The sequence below is a fragment of the Thermobia domestica genome, chromosome 6, assembly GCF_964235325.1.
Source record: "Thermobia domestica chromosome 6, izTheDome1.hap1.1, whole genome shotgun sequence".
Taxonomy (NCBI): domain Eukaryota; kingdom Metazoa; phylum Arthropoda; class Insecta; order Zygentoma; family Lepismatidae; genus Thermobia; species Thermobia domestica.
In genome coordinates, this window is record NC_137459.1 from 171,881,264 (window position 1) to 171,895,464 (window position 14,201).

The following is a 14,201-nucleotide window of genomic DNA, read 5'->3' on the forward strand; positions in this document are numbered from 1 at the left end:
GTTTTTCCTCCACCTCTGGCAGAAACAAATGTGCAGCTTCACACAGGCTAAAAAATGATTCTTGCTGGAATATTGACTGATCTTATTCCTTATCCCAACAAATTTGATGCCAAAGACTTTGACGACGAATCACAGATAATCATAGATTGACAGACCCTGGTAATAGGAGTTGGAAAGCTACAGGCAGTACACACTTTCGGAGATCTTGCGAATACTTTTGTTCAAAATGATTTCCAATGTGGGGAAAAGTTCCAGTGCATTGATACAATTTTTGGTCTTTACTATCATTACTCAATCAAGGGTGGTGCACGGAAACTGCGTGGGAAAGGCTATGTGGGAATCAGGAGACCAATAGATAGCAGAGATGTGCCTCTTCCTGCAAAGCATATCTCGCTAAATTTCTCTCATATGAGCTGATTCTGCAAGCACCATCCAAGAAGACCATAGTTGCTGCAGGTAGCTTCAGTGATGAGGGAAGGGTCAAAGCTTCTGACGCAACCCTTGACACTAATGACTTGGAGGCTAAATACGAAGAAGCTAAAACCAGGATTATTTTACACTGCGTTGAAAGCAGGACAAGAAGCATTGTTGTCTCTACAAGAGACACTGAAATCTCAGTTCTTCTTAGTTACTTCCACGTAATGTCATTACAGAAACTGTGGATGAAAGCAGGGGCAGCAAGGATCAGAAAGTACATTCCAGTTCACACCATCATTGAAAAGCTGCAGATGGAACCACAAGTTCTCCAGCTTCTTCCAGCTTCCTATGCAATCACTGGATGAGACTCAACTTCGTACATTGCTGGACATACGAAAAGGACGTGCTGTGGTATGTTTGCACAGCATAACCATCTGCTGAAATTATTAGGTGCTGATACAGTTCTTAGCGACTACACCATTAGTAATGCTGAAATCTTCTTGTGCAAAGTGTATAACGCGCTGAATGCTCACAGCATCAATGAAGTTCGGTCTGGAATGTTCGCCAAGGGCATTACAATAGAAAAACCCCTACCAACCAGAGATTCTCTTTACTTTCACATACAGTGTTCTCATTAACAGGGATTAATGTGGAGACAAACCCATTTGCAGCACCCAATTCTGCCTTACCCTTTAACAATGGGATGAAAATGGAGAATAGTTCACTTGCCTCTCATTTGTTAACATTGCCGCAAATTCCAGACGCTTGTGAGGAGTTGATTACCTGTACCACTGGGTGTACGATAGCTCGGTGTAACTGTAAACCAATGCCATGCACAACGTCTTGCAAATGTAGCAAGTTCAGTAACACTTGCATGAATCAGAAATTTGATCGGAATTTTAACGTTCGAGCTGATATAAAATCAACAGTTTGGTACAATGCATAATTTACTTCACATATGTGTATTATCATTAAAGAAGTACCAAAATACTCTACACACCGATGCAGTGTCATTTCAAGAAAATAATGTTCCTAGAGTATCGGATAATTTTCATATCAAGTTTGGCGCAGATACGATGAACTGTAAGGAATACATCGAACAAAAGTAATTTTGTAATAGGTTAGTAATACTGACAACTGGGTGCTTGAAGATTTAAATTCCAGCAATTGCTTTTCTAGAGTAGCGAAGAATATTTACGCCAACTTTAATAGAAATTTTGTTGAGCGATATGCAAACTGTTGTCGAACAAACACATATTTTGAGTTCTCTGTGCCACAAAACGTACTTTCGACCGCCTTTTTTTTTTTTTTTTTTTTTTTTTAATTTCTGAGAAACAGTGAATGTTACAGCTTGACATACGACGACAGATATGAGCTCAGCAACAACAAATCATACTGAAATAGCACTTAAAGTCTTTTTCCTCACAAATGCCCACCCAACTTTATTTTTGAGGATTTCTCCATATCGCACCTGAGTAAAATACTGCATTCCTGATGACGTCCAGTTCAATAAGAGCAAAATCATCAATAACCCTTTGACGAAGATTATCCAAAGTGGTTGGCATTGTTTGATATACTCGAGTTTTTAGATAAACCCAGAAAAAGTAGTCTACTGGCGATAAATCAGGGGAACAGAGAACCAGAGGGCTACCCAATATAACCTCTTCTGCAAATCCGTTATTTAGGAAATTCCGTGTTAAAAAATGACCGCATATTTACACGGTTGTGCGGTCCTGCACATCTCGCTGAAACTATCTGTGGGCAAAATTGTCTTCTGCAGTGTTTCTTATTGCTGGAAATATTTGATTTCGAAGCATCTCCTCACAGGGTTCAGAAGTCAAATTGTTATTAATAAAAAAGGGACAAATTATTGTATATTTAGCACTACCGCCCAGATATTCAACTTTTCAAGATGTAGAACGTGGTTGAAAGGAGCAATGAGATTGCTGTCAAATCAAAACCTGCAATGACTTCTGTTAATGTAACCGGTTAGGTGGAACGTGACTTCATCAGAAAACACATTGCTGGTAAGAAAAGTAAGATGATCATTGATTTATTTCATCATATCTTCACAAAATTCTACATCCCGATCAAAGACATTCATCCAGCTGGTGTATCAGATGAACTTTGTATGGGTGGAACTTCATTTTCTTCATTCTTTTCGCAGAAATGTGTCTAATGTCATGTTGTTCAGCAGCTTTATGAATGCTAAGTTGAATATTTTCAAGAAGTAACTGCAACATCAAGCTGTTTGTCGCCGATTTCGGTCGACCAGGAATGTTACAATCCTTTATAGTTACTGTTTCTTCGACGCGTCTTACGATGCACTCAACAGTAGATCTCGAAATGAGATTGTGTGGAACGCGATTTTTTTTTTTCCCGTTAAATATTACCCTTACTTCAGCACATGACCTTTGGTGATTGCCTCATGCTCGTATCATCGAGAGCGTTAGAACTTTACTTTTGAGAGCTCTAACACAAATCAGTTGAAATGCAGCTTGAGTGTTCAGAGGTTCTCTGTAATAATGCTTACTGCTACCAATATATAATGGCTTCTACGCTGCTGGACCATAATTTACGATCAACCATAAGAATTTACAGAACATGACATATTGGAATTGACAGAACATGATATGTTATTTGTTCCACTAAGTTTATAGGAGCACATTTGCTCTCTTAGATGTACGGATCAACTTTACATGTTTTTACTTTCACTTCTCAGATGGAATTACATGCAGTTTAAAATCAAATCGTAATTATGGACATCTATATCACCATAGCAACAAAATGATGATGTCCTTTTAAACTTTGATAGATCCACCGATCAACCTTACATGTTCACTTTCACTTTCGCCTCTCAGGTTTATACATATCTACATAAACAGGACAAAAATTAATAACATAATTCTCTTTTGACACTATGTCCGATTATCAATTGAAACTTCATGTCCCAACGGACAGCTAGAGTTAATCAACTTTCATAGTGTCCACAAGCTCATAGAAAAAATTCAGTTCTTGAAGAATATTGTTACAAACATGTTCATAACTTTATTTGTTTGCAAGTCTTAGAACCAACCTCACACAGCATGTCCAGTTCTTGAACCAGGTTTTCATTTATCAACCTCAGGTGACATACAATGATATTATTATTATTTGCGATTTATGTGTTATCTAGGACAACAACGAAAAAAATAATCAAACTAAAAGTTGCGTATTTTCGGTCGCAGTATCCGAGTCTGCATTAATGTAGAGGGTTTCTATTTGGAATTTTGGGAAGATGAAGGAAACTTTATTTTATGTTAGTTGAATAGATGTTTTAAAATGATTGGACACACACATAAATTGCAAGTGCATTTCTCGAGGTATTTAGTTTATCGTCAGCCTTAGGTGGGTAGCGTGATGTCCATTTTTGTTTCGTTATTACAGCTCCATCTATTAGAATAACGAAAAAGTGCTTCAAGTAAAAGTTGCTTAGTTTTGATCGCAAAATCAGAATCTGCAATAAAAATAGGGGTTTCCATTTGAAATTTTCAAGTTGGTCCCTGGGGTCCTATGATGGGACCCGTGGGGGCACTTGTTGTTTACAGAATTTTATAGGCCCCCGACATGGGTACATTCTTACGTAACTAGATTTGTCACATTTTTTGTCATTTCGGAAATATTTGAAGTCGCAAAGTTAGGAGACGTACGTATGATGATATTCATTTTTTGCGATTACAGTGCCATCTATTAGAATATCGAATAAGTGCTTCAAGTAAAAGTTGCTTAGTTTTCATCGCAGAATCAGAATGTGCAATAAAAATAGGGGGTTTCTATTTGAAATTTTCAAGTTGGCCCCTGGGGTCCTATGATGGCGCAGACGACAGCAGAAGACGCAGAAGAAAATCAGGCAGTTGTGTGATCCATCCAATTGACGCCGCATTGCGTGTGAGGAAATCATGGCGTTCACATTGAAAAATTTGACAACTGAGGAGCAACGAGGTATTATCAGATTTCTGACTGCAGAAGGGATTAAACCGGCCGATACTTATCATCGGATGGTGGCTGTATACGGGGGAGACTGTGTGTCCGACAAGTCAGTGACAAAGTGGAGTCTTCGTTTTCGTGAAGGTCGGAAGAGTTCAAGTGATGACCCGAGACCAGGCCAGGTAATCACGCCGAACTCATCGACAAGGTGAGCGACCGGGTGAGAAGTGATAGGGTCACAATGCGAATGTTGAGAGTGATAGTGGAGGCCAGCGTTGGAACAGTGTTGACAATTGTGTTGACAAACAGGTTGGGTTAGCGGAAGGTCTGCGCGCAGTGGGTTCCGAAGATGCTCCGCGAACCGCAAAAGGAACTGCATATGGGGCTACCACTGCAACACCATGAATACCTCGCATTCCTGGAGTGGATCGTCGCCGGTGACGAGAGCTGGTGCCATAACTTCGAGTCAGAACAAAGCGAGACAGCATGCAATGGAAGCATGCGTCGTCCCCTCTCCCTAAAAAATTCAAAGCTGTGCCTTCAGCATGGAAGGTGATGCTCACTGTCTTTTTCGACGTCCGAGGTCCGATACTCATCTAGTTTCTCGGAAGAACCATTAGCAGTACCGTATACTGAGAGACACTCCGTACCCTACGCAAGCCCATCAAGAGCAAACGGCCTGGGATGCTCACGGAGGGGATGATTCTGCTCCACGATAACGTTCGTCCACACGTCTCCCAGGTCACATAAACTGTACTGGACAAGTCCAAGTGGAAACAGCTTGAGCATCCTCCCTTCAGCCCCGACATATCCCCCTGCGACTTACATCTGTTCGCTCCGCTATTTAAAAATAATAATAATAAAAAAAAAAAAAAAACTCAAAGGGAAGTGCTTCAAAAATCGGATGACGAACTGAACGGCATAGTGGGAGATTGGATGCTGTCACAGCCACATGAAACAGGGAATCCCTCGGCTTGTGAAACAGTAGGATAGTTGTGCTCAAGCCTCTGGTGATTACCTTTGAATAAAGATGTCGATTGTACCCACAGTGTCGTTTCGTACCTTTTCATTTGAATACCCCTCGTATATATATAAAAATGTCAAAGTTCATATTGACGAAATCAGTTACTTAGTCCAGTAGCTGTAATAAGCGCCCCTAAGGCACTTGTTAGGCTCTGACCCACTAAAGTGGTGGAATAGATATGATGATGATGCCACAAATTTATCGTTAATAATACTATGGAAAATACTTTGGAAAATCTTTCTCTGTGTGTACTTACCTCTTGCATAACCATATCCTGACATTTTCTAATAAATTGATTTTCAGCTTTTACTATTGTCTGTAGAAATTTCAGATACTGGACATGACGACCATGCGTTTCAATGCAATGCACAAAATGCTGTATAACTTTTTCATTAACCTCGTTGCATAAAGTCGAATTGTCTTGAAAAATGCTGCAAACAGTTTGCGCCTCCCGGATCTGCAATAACAAATTCATATTAAACATTCATGTCAAGGCAATGCTTAAAATAAGTTAAACATTTAATTATTTCGTAATTATGTTCCTTTAAAAAGATAATTCTGACACAACTCCTTCTTTAAAAATTTTACAAATTTTTACAAGTTTACAAATAATTAGTGTCTGTAATTAGCAATTTGACAACAAAGTTCTACTGAAGACCTTAAATTTAGACACAAAAGATGTCGTATTAAATAACTAGTTATAGACATAATTCAAATAGATAATATAAAAGACAGGAATACACTATATTATGATAAAGAAAGTATGCATTAATGGACACACTTAACAAGGAAGAAAAACTGGTCAAAAACCCATAACAAAACTTAATCCTTAGAAGACGGAAATTGTAATGTTTTCACCATTTTAATTCCTTTAGTATAATTCTTATAAACACGAAAATTTTGCACGATACGACCAACAAAACAGTACGTATTGGAAAGACTTTATCATTTAAGAATTTTTAAAACTATTCTTAATTAGTAGCACGCGCAAAGTCGTGAGCAGGAGTGGCACAGGGCAAAAAATAAACAATCGTTCAAATATTCTTGAATGGCATATATAACGATAATTTCAATAATTTACTAACTAGTGAAAAATACTATAATTTCAGTGTTCATTGTGTTAGTTTCATCTCTATGGGAATTGATGTTAATTTTAAAAGAATATAACGTTTAGGAGTTAATGATAATTTTGTTATATCTAATTAATAACAGTACTCTTATCTCGGTAGTGTCATAATGGAAGATTGGTGGGGATATATTTTAGTATCACTTTCATCTTAAAACTTTTTTTTTCTTTTTTTAAATATTCATGTTCTCGGAAACTGTACACGAGGATTTATCTTTAGCATGCCATTTTGCTCAGTTTGAGGAGGGCCATTGTTTGATATATATTTGTACTCTTTGGACAACCATTTACGCTAATAACATTGTAGAATAGGTCTTAATCTTCATTTCTGTCATAAGACATTCTTTTTCCATTTCAATATTAGATGTTTCCTTCATCTGTCTGATGTACTTTGAAAAATTCAAGAAAAGAACAGAGAAAGAGAATGATCATCACGGAATAATGGTTCAGCACTATTTTTTTGTTGCTGAAAATACATGCAAACACAATCAAGTGTTAGGTCTGTGTGTTAATCAACGTTAAACAAAACCCATCCTATTGAGTTACTGCCCTTTAAACAATTGAAAGCGCTTTACTTATAGCACAGCTCAGATGTGATCTCTTTCCCTACCTTTTTGTATTATATTCTTTTAATTGCAAGTGAGCACAGAGCTCAGAATTTTAACTATCTGAATATCATTATGTAAATATACAAAATCATATTCTACATTGATCTGATCTAGTTAACTAATTCATCTCCCTAAATTGGCATCATTTTTATCCAACCTGTACTTTTCCAAAATGCATGCATTATTCATTAATCTCCATTTTGGACACCTATCTATCTTAGTAGCTGGGCATACCGAAACAAATGGTATTCCTGTGCAGCTGATGTTAAATTCACCTTTGTACTTCAGGCATCTAACTGAATATTCGGCTGTATACGTAATCTTCATTTCTTAGTAAACCTTTCAGGGTATATTTTAGTATGTTACGTTTCTCAGGACCAATAAACCCAAGGGAGAAAGGAGACAACTTGCCTGTTTAGAAAACCATTCATCTCCTAATAATACAGTAGGAAAGAGTACTGTTTCTTTTTAAGTCTATTGTTGGCAAGTATACGAACAGACCAGCTCAACTAAGTCTCATTTATAACACTGTGCAACACGAAATCTGTCCTTTACATGGAAATATGTTTTTCTTATGTATTTTTCCATGAGAAAATCAAATCTATGATTACTTTTTATGTTTCACGTACCAATTTTGTGAAAAATTGACGAGTTTGAAATTTTGCACTGTAAAATCCCGTATTTTTACGGATGTGATGAAGTATGATTAAAGTTTGGTTTGGTTATTGGAATTTAGCGTACCTTTTTGGCAGCGAGGCTATATGAGACGTGGGCCTACAGTTTAAGGTAGAATCCGAGCCTCCGTATCGTTCAATGTTTTCCTACCGGGAATCAAACTCGAGACCCCCTGCACCGAAGGCGCACATGCTACCCACTAGATCAGTGGGGAGACAGAAATGCGCTTAAGATAGAAGTTGTTGCATATGTAATACACTTACAATATAGGCTCATTTAAACATCATCCAAACGACAATTTTTCTTCTCTACAGAAGGAATACGCTCTTTAAAGAGGGGTTCTCTTCATCCAAAATTTTCACCTACCGCGTAAGAGTTTTTTCTACGTTATAATAGGGAACACTAGTTTCTCATATTTCCCCTCATTCTTTATCTTCATTTCAGGTAGTAGCCCATTAACATCTACTGATAAGTGGGTTCAGATTTGTGTTGCCTAACACTGTTGCCAGACGTTCTAGCATTTGAGTAATTTTTGGTTCGATTGTATTGTTATTTACTAAGTGGTTTCGTTTGGAATGGTCGGATTTGTCGCGTAGTGTCTTTTTGTGGTAGTGTTTCTTGTGCATCTGGGTTTCAAGAAAGTGCTAAAAAATACGTTTAGTTATATGCAGTGGAGTACAATGTCCCGTGCGTGTAAAAATAAACCAGACTTATTTTGTTATGTGTGGTGAAATTACATTTAAAACTCAAAAAGTAGCCTTACACCTTTAGTGAAAAAGGCTATGAACTGTACTTTGGCTGTAAGGTTGGAGATCAGGATAAGTGTTGAGCCCCACACATATGTTGCACTACGTGTCCTAGGAATTTGAGAAGCTGGCTACAAGAAAAACTAATTTCTATGAAATTTCCTGTTCTTATAATTTGGCGCGAACAAATATATCATGTAGCTGACTGTTACCTTTGTTTGATAGATGTAAAGGGTTTTTTCTCTAAATCTAAACATAAGATTCAGTACTCTAATTTAAAGTCAGCTATCCGACCAGTTCCCCTCAGTGAAGATCTTCCAGTACCTAAACCTGCAGAGCATTACATTATTGATTCGGAAGAAGATACCTCAGACGTTACAAGCAGCAGAGAAGATGTGGACTTTCAGCCTTTTACATCCCAGACAACGTTACCTCATTTGATCACAGAAAAAGAGCTTAACGATCTTGTAGGAGACAAATTTTCCTAAAAGAAAACGGGAATTATTGGACCCCAGGCTTCAAGGTTGGAATCTCTTAGCTCAAGATGTTAAAATAAGTTTCTTTAGAAAACGACAAAGTAGTTTTGAGGACTATTTTGTTGTAAATGGAAGCATTGTTTATTGCAAAGATGTGGATGGCTTATTTCAGTCTTTAGGACATAAACACAACCCTACCGAGTGGCGCTTGTTTATTGACAGCTCGCAACTGCCTGAAGGCAGTCTTCTCCATATTGTAAATGTTCACCTGTCTGTTCCTGTAGCATATGCGGCTCATACAAAGGAGACGTATGAAGTTATAAGTGCGATATTGGACTTCATTGAATATAAAAAATTCAAATGGCATGTGTGTGGAGACTTGAAAGTTATTGGTATTCTCACAGGAATACAACAAGGATACACCACGTATTGTTGTTTTTTACCCATGACAAAGCAAACCACTAATTCCGTAAATACTGGCCTCAAATACCAGATTTCATTCCCGGCACCAAGAACGTATCTCGTACACCAATTGCGAACCTTCAAGATGTATTTTTGCCACCACTACATATCAGGCCTGGGTGATAAAGATTTTTGTTAAAGCACTAGATAGAGAAGGTATTGCTTTCATGCACCTTAAGGAGAAATTCCCAAACTTAAGTGAGGCAAAAATTAAAGGAGTATTTGTTGGTCCACAGATTAAAACAGTCATGCAGGATGAAGACTTTGAAACTAAACTCTCTGAAATTGAAAAATTAGCTTGTCTGTCATTTAAATCAGTATGTTCAGGTTTTCTTGGAAACGTAAAGGATGAAAATTATGAAGCTATTGTTAGTGACATGGTGCGCAGATTTCAACTCAGATTTCAACACGTGTCATTAAAATTACACTTTTTGCACTCACATCTCGACTTTTTCCCCTCAAAACCTCGGCGCAGTAACTGATGAACACGGAGAAAGGTTTCATCAGGGCATTGTCACATTTGAAAAGCGTTACAGTGGAAAGTGGACTGGAAGTATGCTTGCTGAGTATTGCTTGTCTATCATCAGAGAGACTCCAGAAGATGTCTACAAGCCTAAGCGAGCAAAGAAAGTATTTTAAAGGGTAAGTCAACAAAATTTAATATTAATATAATACGACTTCCTAGCCTACATTGGATAGTAAATATATGTAAATATGTACATTTCGTATAATGTGATGTGGTCTGCCCAACAAAAACGTGACGTGATGTTTTGTTTCCACCAATGAATTCAGCACCTGTCATTTAGTCAGAATCACACAATTTCATTTGAAGGACGGAAAAAAAGTTTAAATTTGTTGCACAGTGTAATTCATACTCTACAATTGCAAGACACTTACTAGTTCAATCAAAACTAGTTTATTAAGATGTGGTGTCCTACGTTTTCTTTGTGTGTGTTGGAAGTATCTTCCTACTAGGGAACATGGAGATTGCTAACAAATAACGATCAGATTTATGTTGAATGATGTAAAAACATAGTTAAAAAAATATATGATAACGGCCTTGTGTCATCCTGTTGCTTGCTGGTCAGTCTCCAATAACAGAGTGAATCTAGAACTTTACAAATGCACAATTACAGGTCGCCTTTGGTATTCCAACACTTAAAGTGAAACGAAAAGGGTCCACCACGAATGTTTTGAATGTTTCCTAAAACTGAGAAATTTATCTGCATCGATACTTTTTTTTTTCTTTAGGTGTATGTTAGGTGTGTACATTTTAATACGGACCATATTACTTCAGACTGGCTGCGGCATTGACGACAGAAAGGCCTTATCTAGTTGGACACTTTATTCCATCTGTAAAGAAAGAGTTTCCTTAGGTTTTTGAAATGAAAAACCCGAGCTTACTATTCAGAATCTTTTCTATCTTTTCACAACTGTTTCATAGCATTTGCACTGAAATGGATAAAGGAACATGTGTTGGTCATCATATCAAATTGATTAAAGGCGCATTCTGCAGGGGCAGGATGTTTCAATATTTAAGCCAAAAGCAGAGTGTCATCTGTATTTTTGTCATTACACTTTCTTGAAACAAATATCCTAACGGGGAACAAGATTCGAATATTTCCCATAAACCTATTCTCTCCATGCGAAGAGCGGGCATTTCAGTTACTATCATATACGTATATAAAATTGAGCATAAAGTTTGTAAAGAAGTCTCTGGTGCACTTTATATTGTAAAGTAAAACTTCTTGTCAACTGTTTATGTTAAGCATGTTTCACCTGCAAATTTGTATCAATTACAGTAAGTTCAGACATCGGACATAACGTAACAACTTCAAAATGACTTTTCGTACTAAAGTAACATATATTCAACTATTCTGAATTATAGTAATAATAGAAACCGGCCAAACAGAAGGATCAAATAATATCATTTATTATCTAAAAGTGACAAAAGATTACAATGAACTATGTGAAGTGAATCATGTAGAGTACAAGCACTTTCTTACAGTTAAGTTTATATTTAACTAAAAGCTCCATAACTACTGGCTTAAAGACAAGCAAGATGGCAGTCCTTACCCCTGGATTAAGGAAAAGATCCAACTGTTTATGAAGAAGAGCCTGATTTTGTTGATTACCCAAACAGAAGTTTTGTAAGAATTCATGAGCAAGGCGCATCAATTCGTTCATTCTCACATCTTCTTTCTTGTCGTAAGGAATTTGTAGCAGATCCAAAACAACTGTGTGCACACCTACATTCCGAAGAAGACGCTGATCATGTTTACGAGGCTTAATAACTCCTCCAGGCCCTACTTGCGTACAAAGTTTATTCATACGTATCAGAATCTAGATTAAAGAGAAAAGCATAAACAACTTCAAAATTCAAAACAACTTAAACAACTTCAAATCAAGAAATCTCGGATACCCACGGAATATTTTTAATGTTTACATTTTATAATAAAAACATAAACTACTTTCTCAAAGTAAATTTAGCATAGTATAAGTCATATGTCTCAATAGGTACTAACTTCCTCAGACACCGAAACAGTCGATCTCTTTTTAAGGCATTAAGAATTCTATACACAAAACATTTATCTGAGAAAGAACTTAAAATGGAAGTTCGTTGACAATAATTGTATACATATGTATGTGTACGAGAACATTATACAACCAAAAGCACGCACCACCTTCCATATTATATATATATATATATATATATATATATATATATATGCACTCTTTCTATGTGTGTGTTTGTCTTTTCGATATGAGTACAATATTTGAAATGATCTGATAAATTTGCTGGAAGTTTTAGCCCTAGTTATCTTTATAGTAGGGTATCTAATATAGAAATTAGTGATGCTGCTCAATTTAGTGTTAAATTTGATTTTTATTAAACTGAGATTCAAAATTACGATGTGCATTTTGAAATATGGGGTGCCACTTTTGTCTATTGTTAACTTTTGTATTTCAAGATGACACCCAGAATGGTTACTCTATTTAAAACTAAAACACTTTTACAAGTTACATTGATGTGTCAAACGATACGTATGTTATTGGGTCAAAAATAGCTAAGAGAGAATTTACTTGCTAAATAGAATATACTATATACTGTATTTATATACAGGGTTTTCGGTGAGGAAGTACAGATATTTTGGGAGGTACTAGAGGAGAACATACTAAGCCAAAAATTTTATATGAACGTATATTCTATTCCCCCTGGTTTCCGAGATAGAAGGTATACCTTTTCAGCTCCTGACCAAGATGAAGACATTATTCATACTTAGGATTTAGGATTTAGATTTCTGGATTTTCGGCATTATGGCCATTTAGCCCGTCACGTATGGGGAATGACGTCCGTCGGTGATCACACTATCCGGGAAAGGGAAGGAAGAAAGGAAGCGGTCTGGGACCTGTATAAGTTAGGTACCAGCCCGGTATGTGCCTGGTGTGAATGAGGAAAAGCCAGGAAAACCTCATTCAGGATGGCTGGCCTGAAAAAGATTTTTACAGTTTTTCGACCAAGTGCCCCCACCGAGAATCGAACCCGGGACCGCTCGCACCGAAGGCGAGAGCATTAGAGACCACACTACGCGGAGCCACCACATTATTCATAATATGGAGCAGAGTCCAACAAGTGTTAGAAGGATTTCGCGTTGGATTGAACTTCCTCGTACTCATGTACATGATGTACTTTAAGGAAATGGACAATCTTCAACGTGTGCAGCATTTCCATCCAGAAGACACTGAACAATGTGTTGTGTTTCGTAAATAGGTACAGGCGCACCCTGTTTTGCCATTTATTCTGTTTACTGATGAGGTCACTTTCACCCGGATCGGGATCAACAACACTCGGAACACACGCTGAAGTAACGAAAATTTGACGGCAACGACATTAAGAAATTATCAATAACGATTTATGGTCTGGGAATATTGATAGTAAGATTATTGGTCCCTTTTTCTTCTCTCAGCGTTTGACCAGTGAACCTACTTGCACTTCCTACGCCAGGTCCGCTAGAGGATAACTCCTCTTCAAACTAGGTTGTCATCAATATACCAGCATGGCGAAGCACCATCCCATGCTACCAAATTTGTACGCCAGTACCTTAATCAAAATTTTCCAAATCGTCGGACCAGTCTGGGAGGAATAGTTAACTGCTACCTCGTTCACCTGACTTAACACTTATGAATTTTTTGTTGTGGGGATGGTTGAAGGGCATTATGTACAAAGATATAACACAAGAAAATGAAATGAAATATTTGAGTTTTACGTCCCACGGTTATGCCGGTTAGGCTAAAGGAGACGGTGATGATGAGTAATGAATGAAATGGTGGAATGAAGAAAGTGGGAGGAAACGGGAGAACCCCGAGAAAACCCACGCACACGGTGTTTGTCCACCACAAAGTTCACTTGGCGGGGGCTGGGATCGAACCCGGGACCCCTAGCAACAGAGGTGAACGCTCTACCACTGAGCCACCGCGGCCCCCAATATAACACAAGAGACGAACTAGTACAGAACATCGTCAAGGCATTCACTACCATCAAGGAGTGCATAGAAAACATCGGATGGGCAACAAGACGTGTAATGACCTGTACTGTATAATGCATCGAAGAAGATGTAATAGTTTTGAAATGGGAATTTTGCATGGGAATGTCAAACTTTCTTTTCCAGTTTACTCGAAAGTTAGAAAATGTGACATACT

The 14,201-nt window shown here is 37.6% G+C and overlaps 1 protein-coding gene across 14 annotated transcripts in view; it reads right to left on the bottom strand.

The window, feature by feature from the left end:
- The window catches only part of Itpr (Inositol 1,4,5,-trisphosphate receptor), a 281,735-nt gene that overhangs the window by 154,344 nt on the left and 113,190 nt on the right, over nucleotides 1-14,201 (bottom strand). For all 14 annotated transcript variants that reach the window (XM_081762388.1, XM_081762394.1, XM_081762393.1 and 11 more), the window contains 2 exons: nucleotides 11,577-11,843; nucleotides 5,664-5,864 (listed from right to left, as the gene is read on the bottom strand). In XM_081762388.1, coding sequence (XP_081618514.1) covers nucleotides 5,664-5,864; nucleotides 11,577-11,843 — 468 coding nt within the window. The remainder of the gene's footprint in view (nucleotides 1-5,663; nucleotides 5,865-11,576; nucleotides 11,844-14,201) is intronic.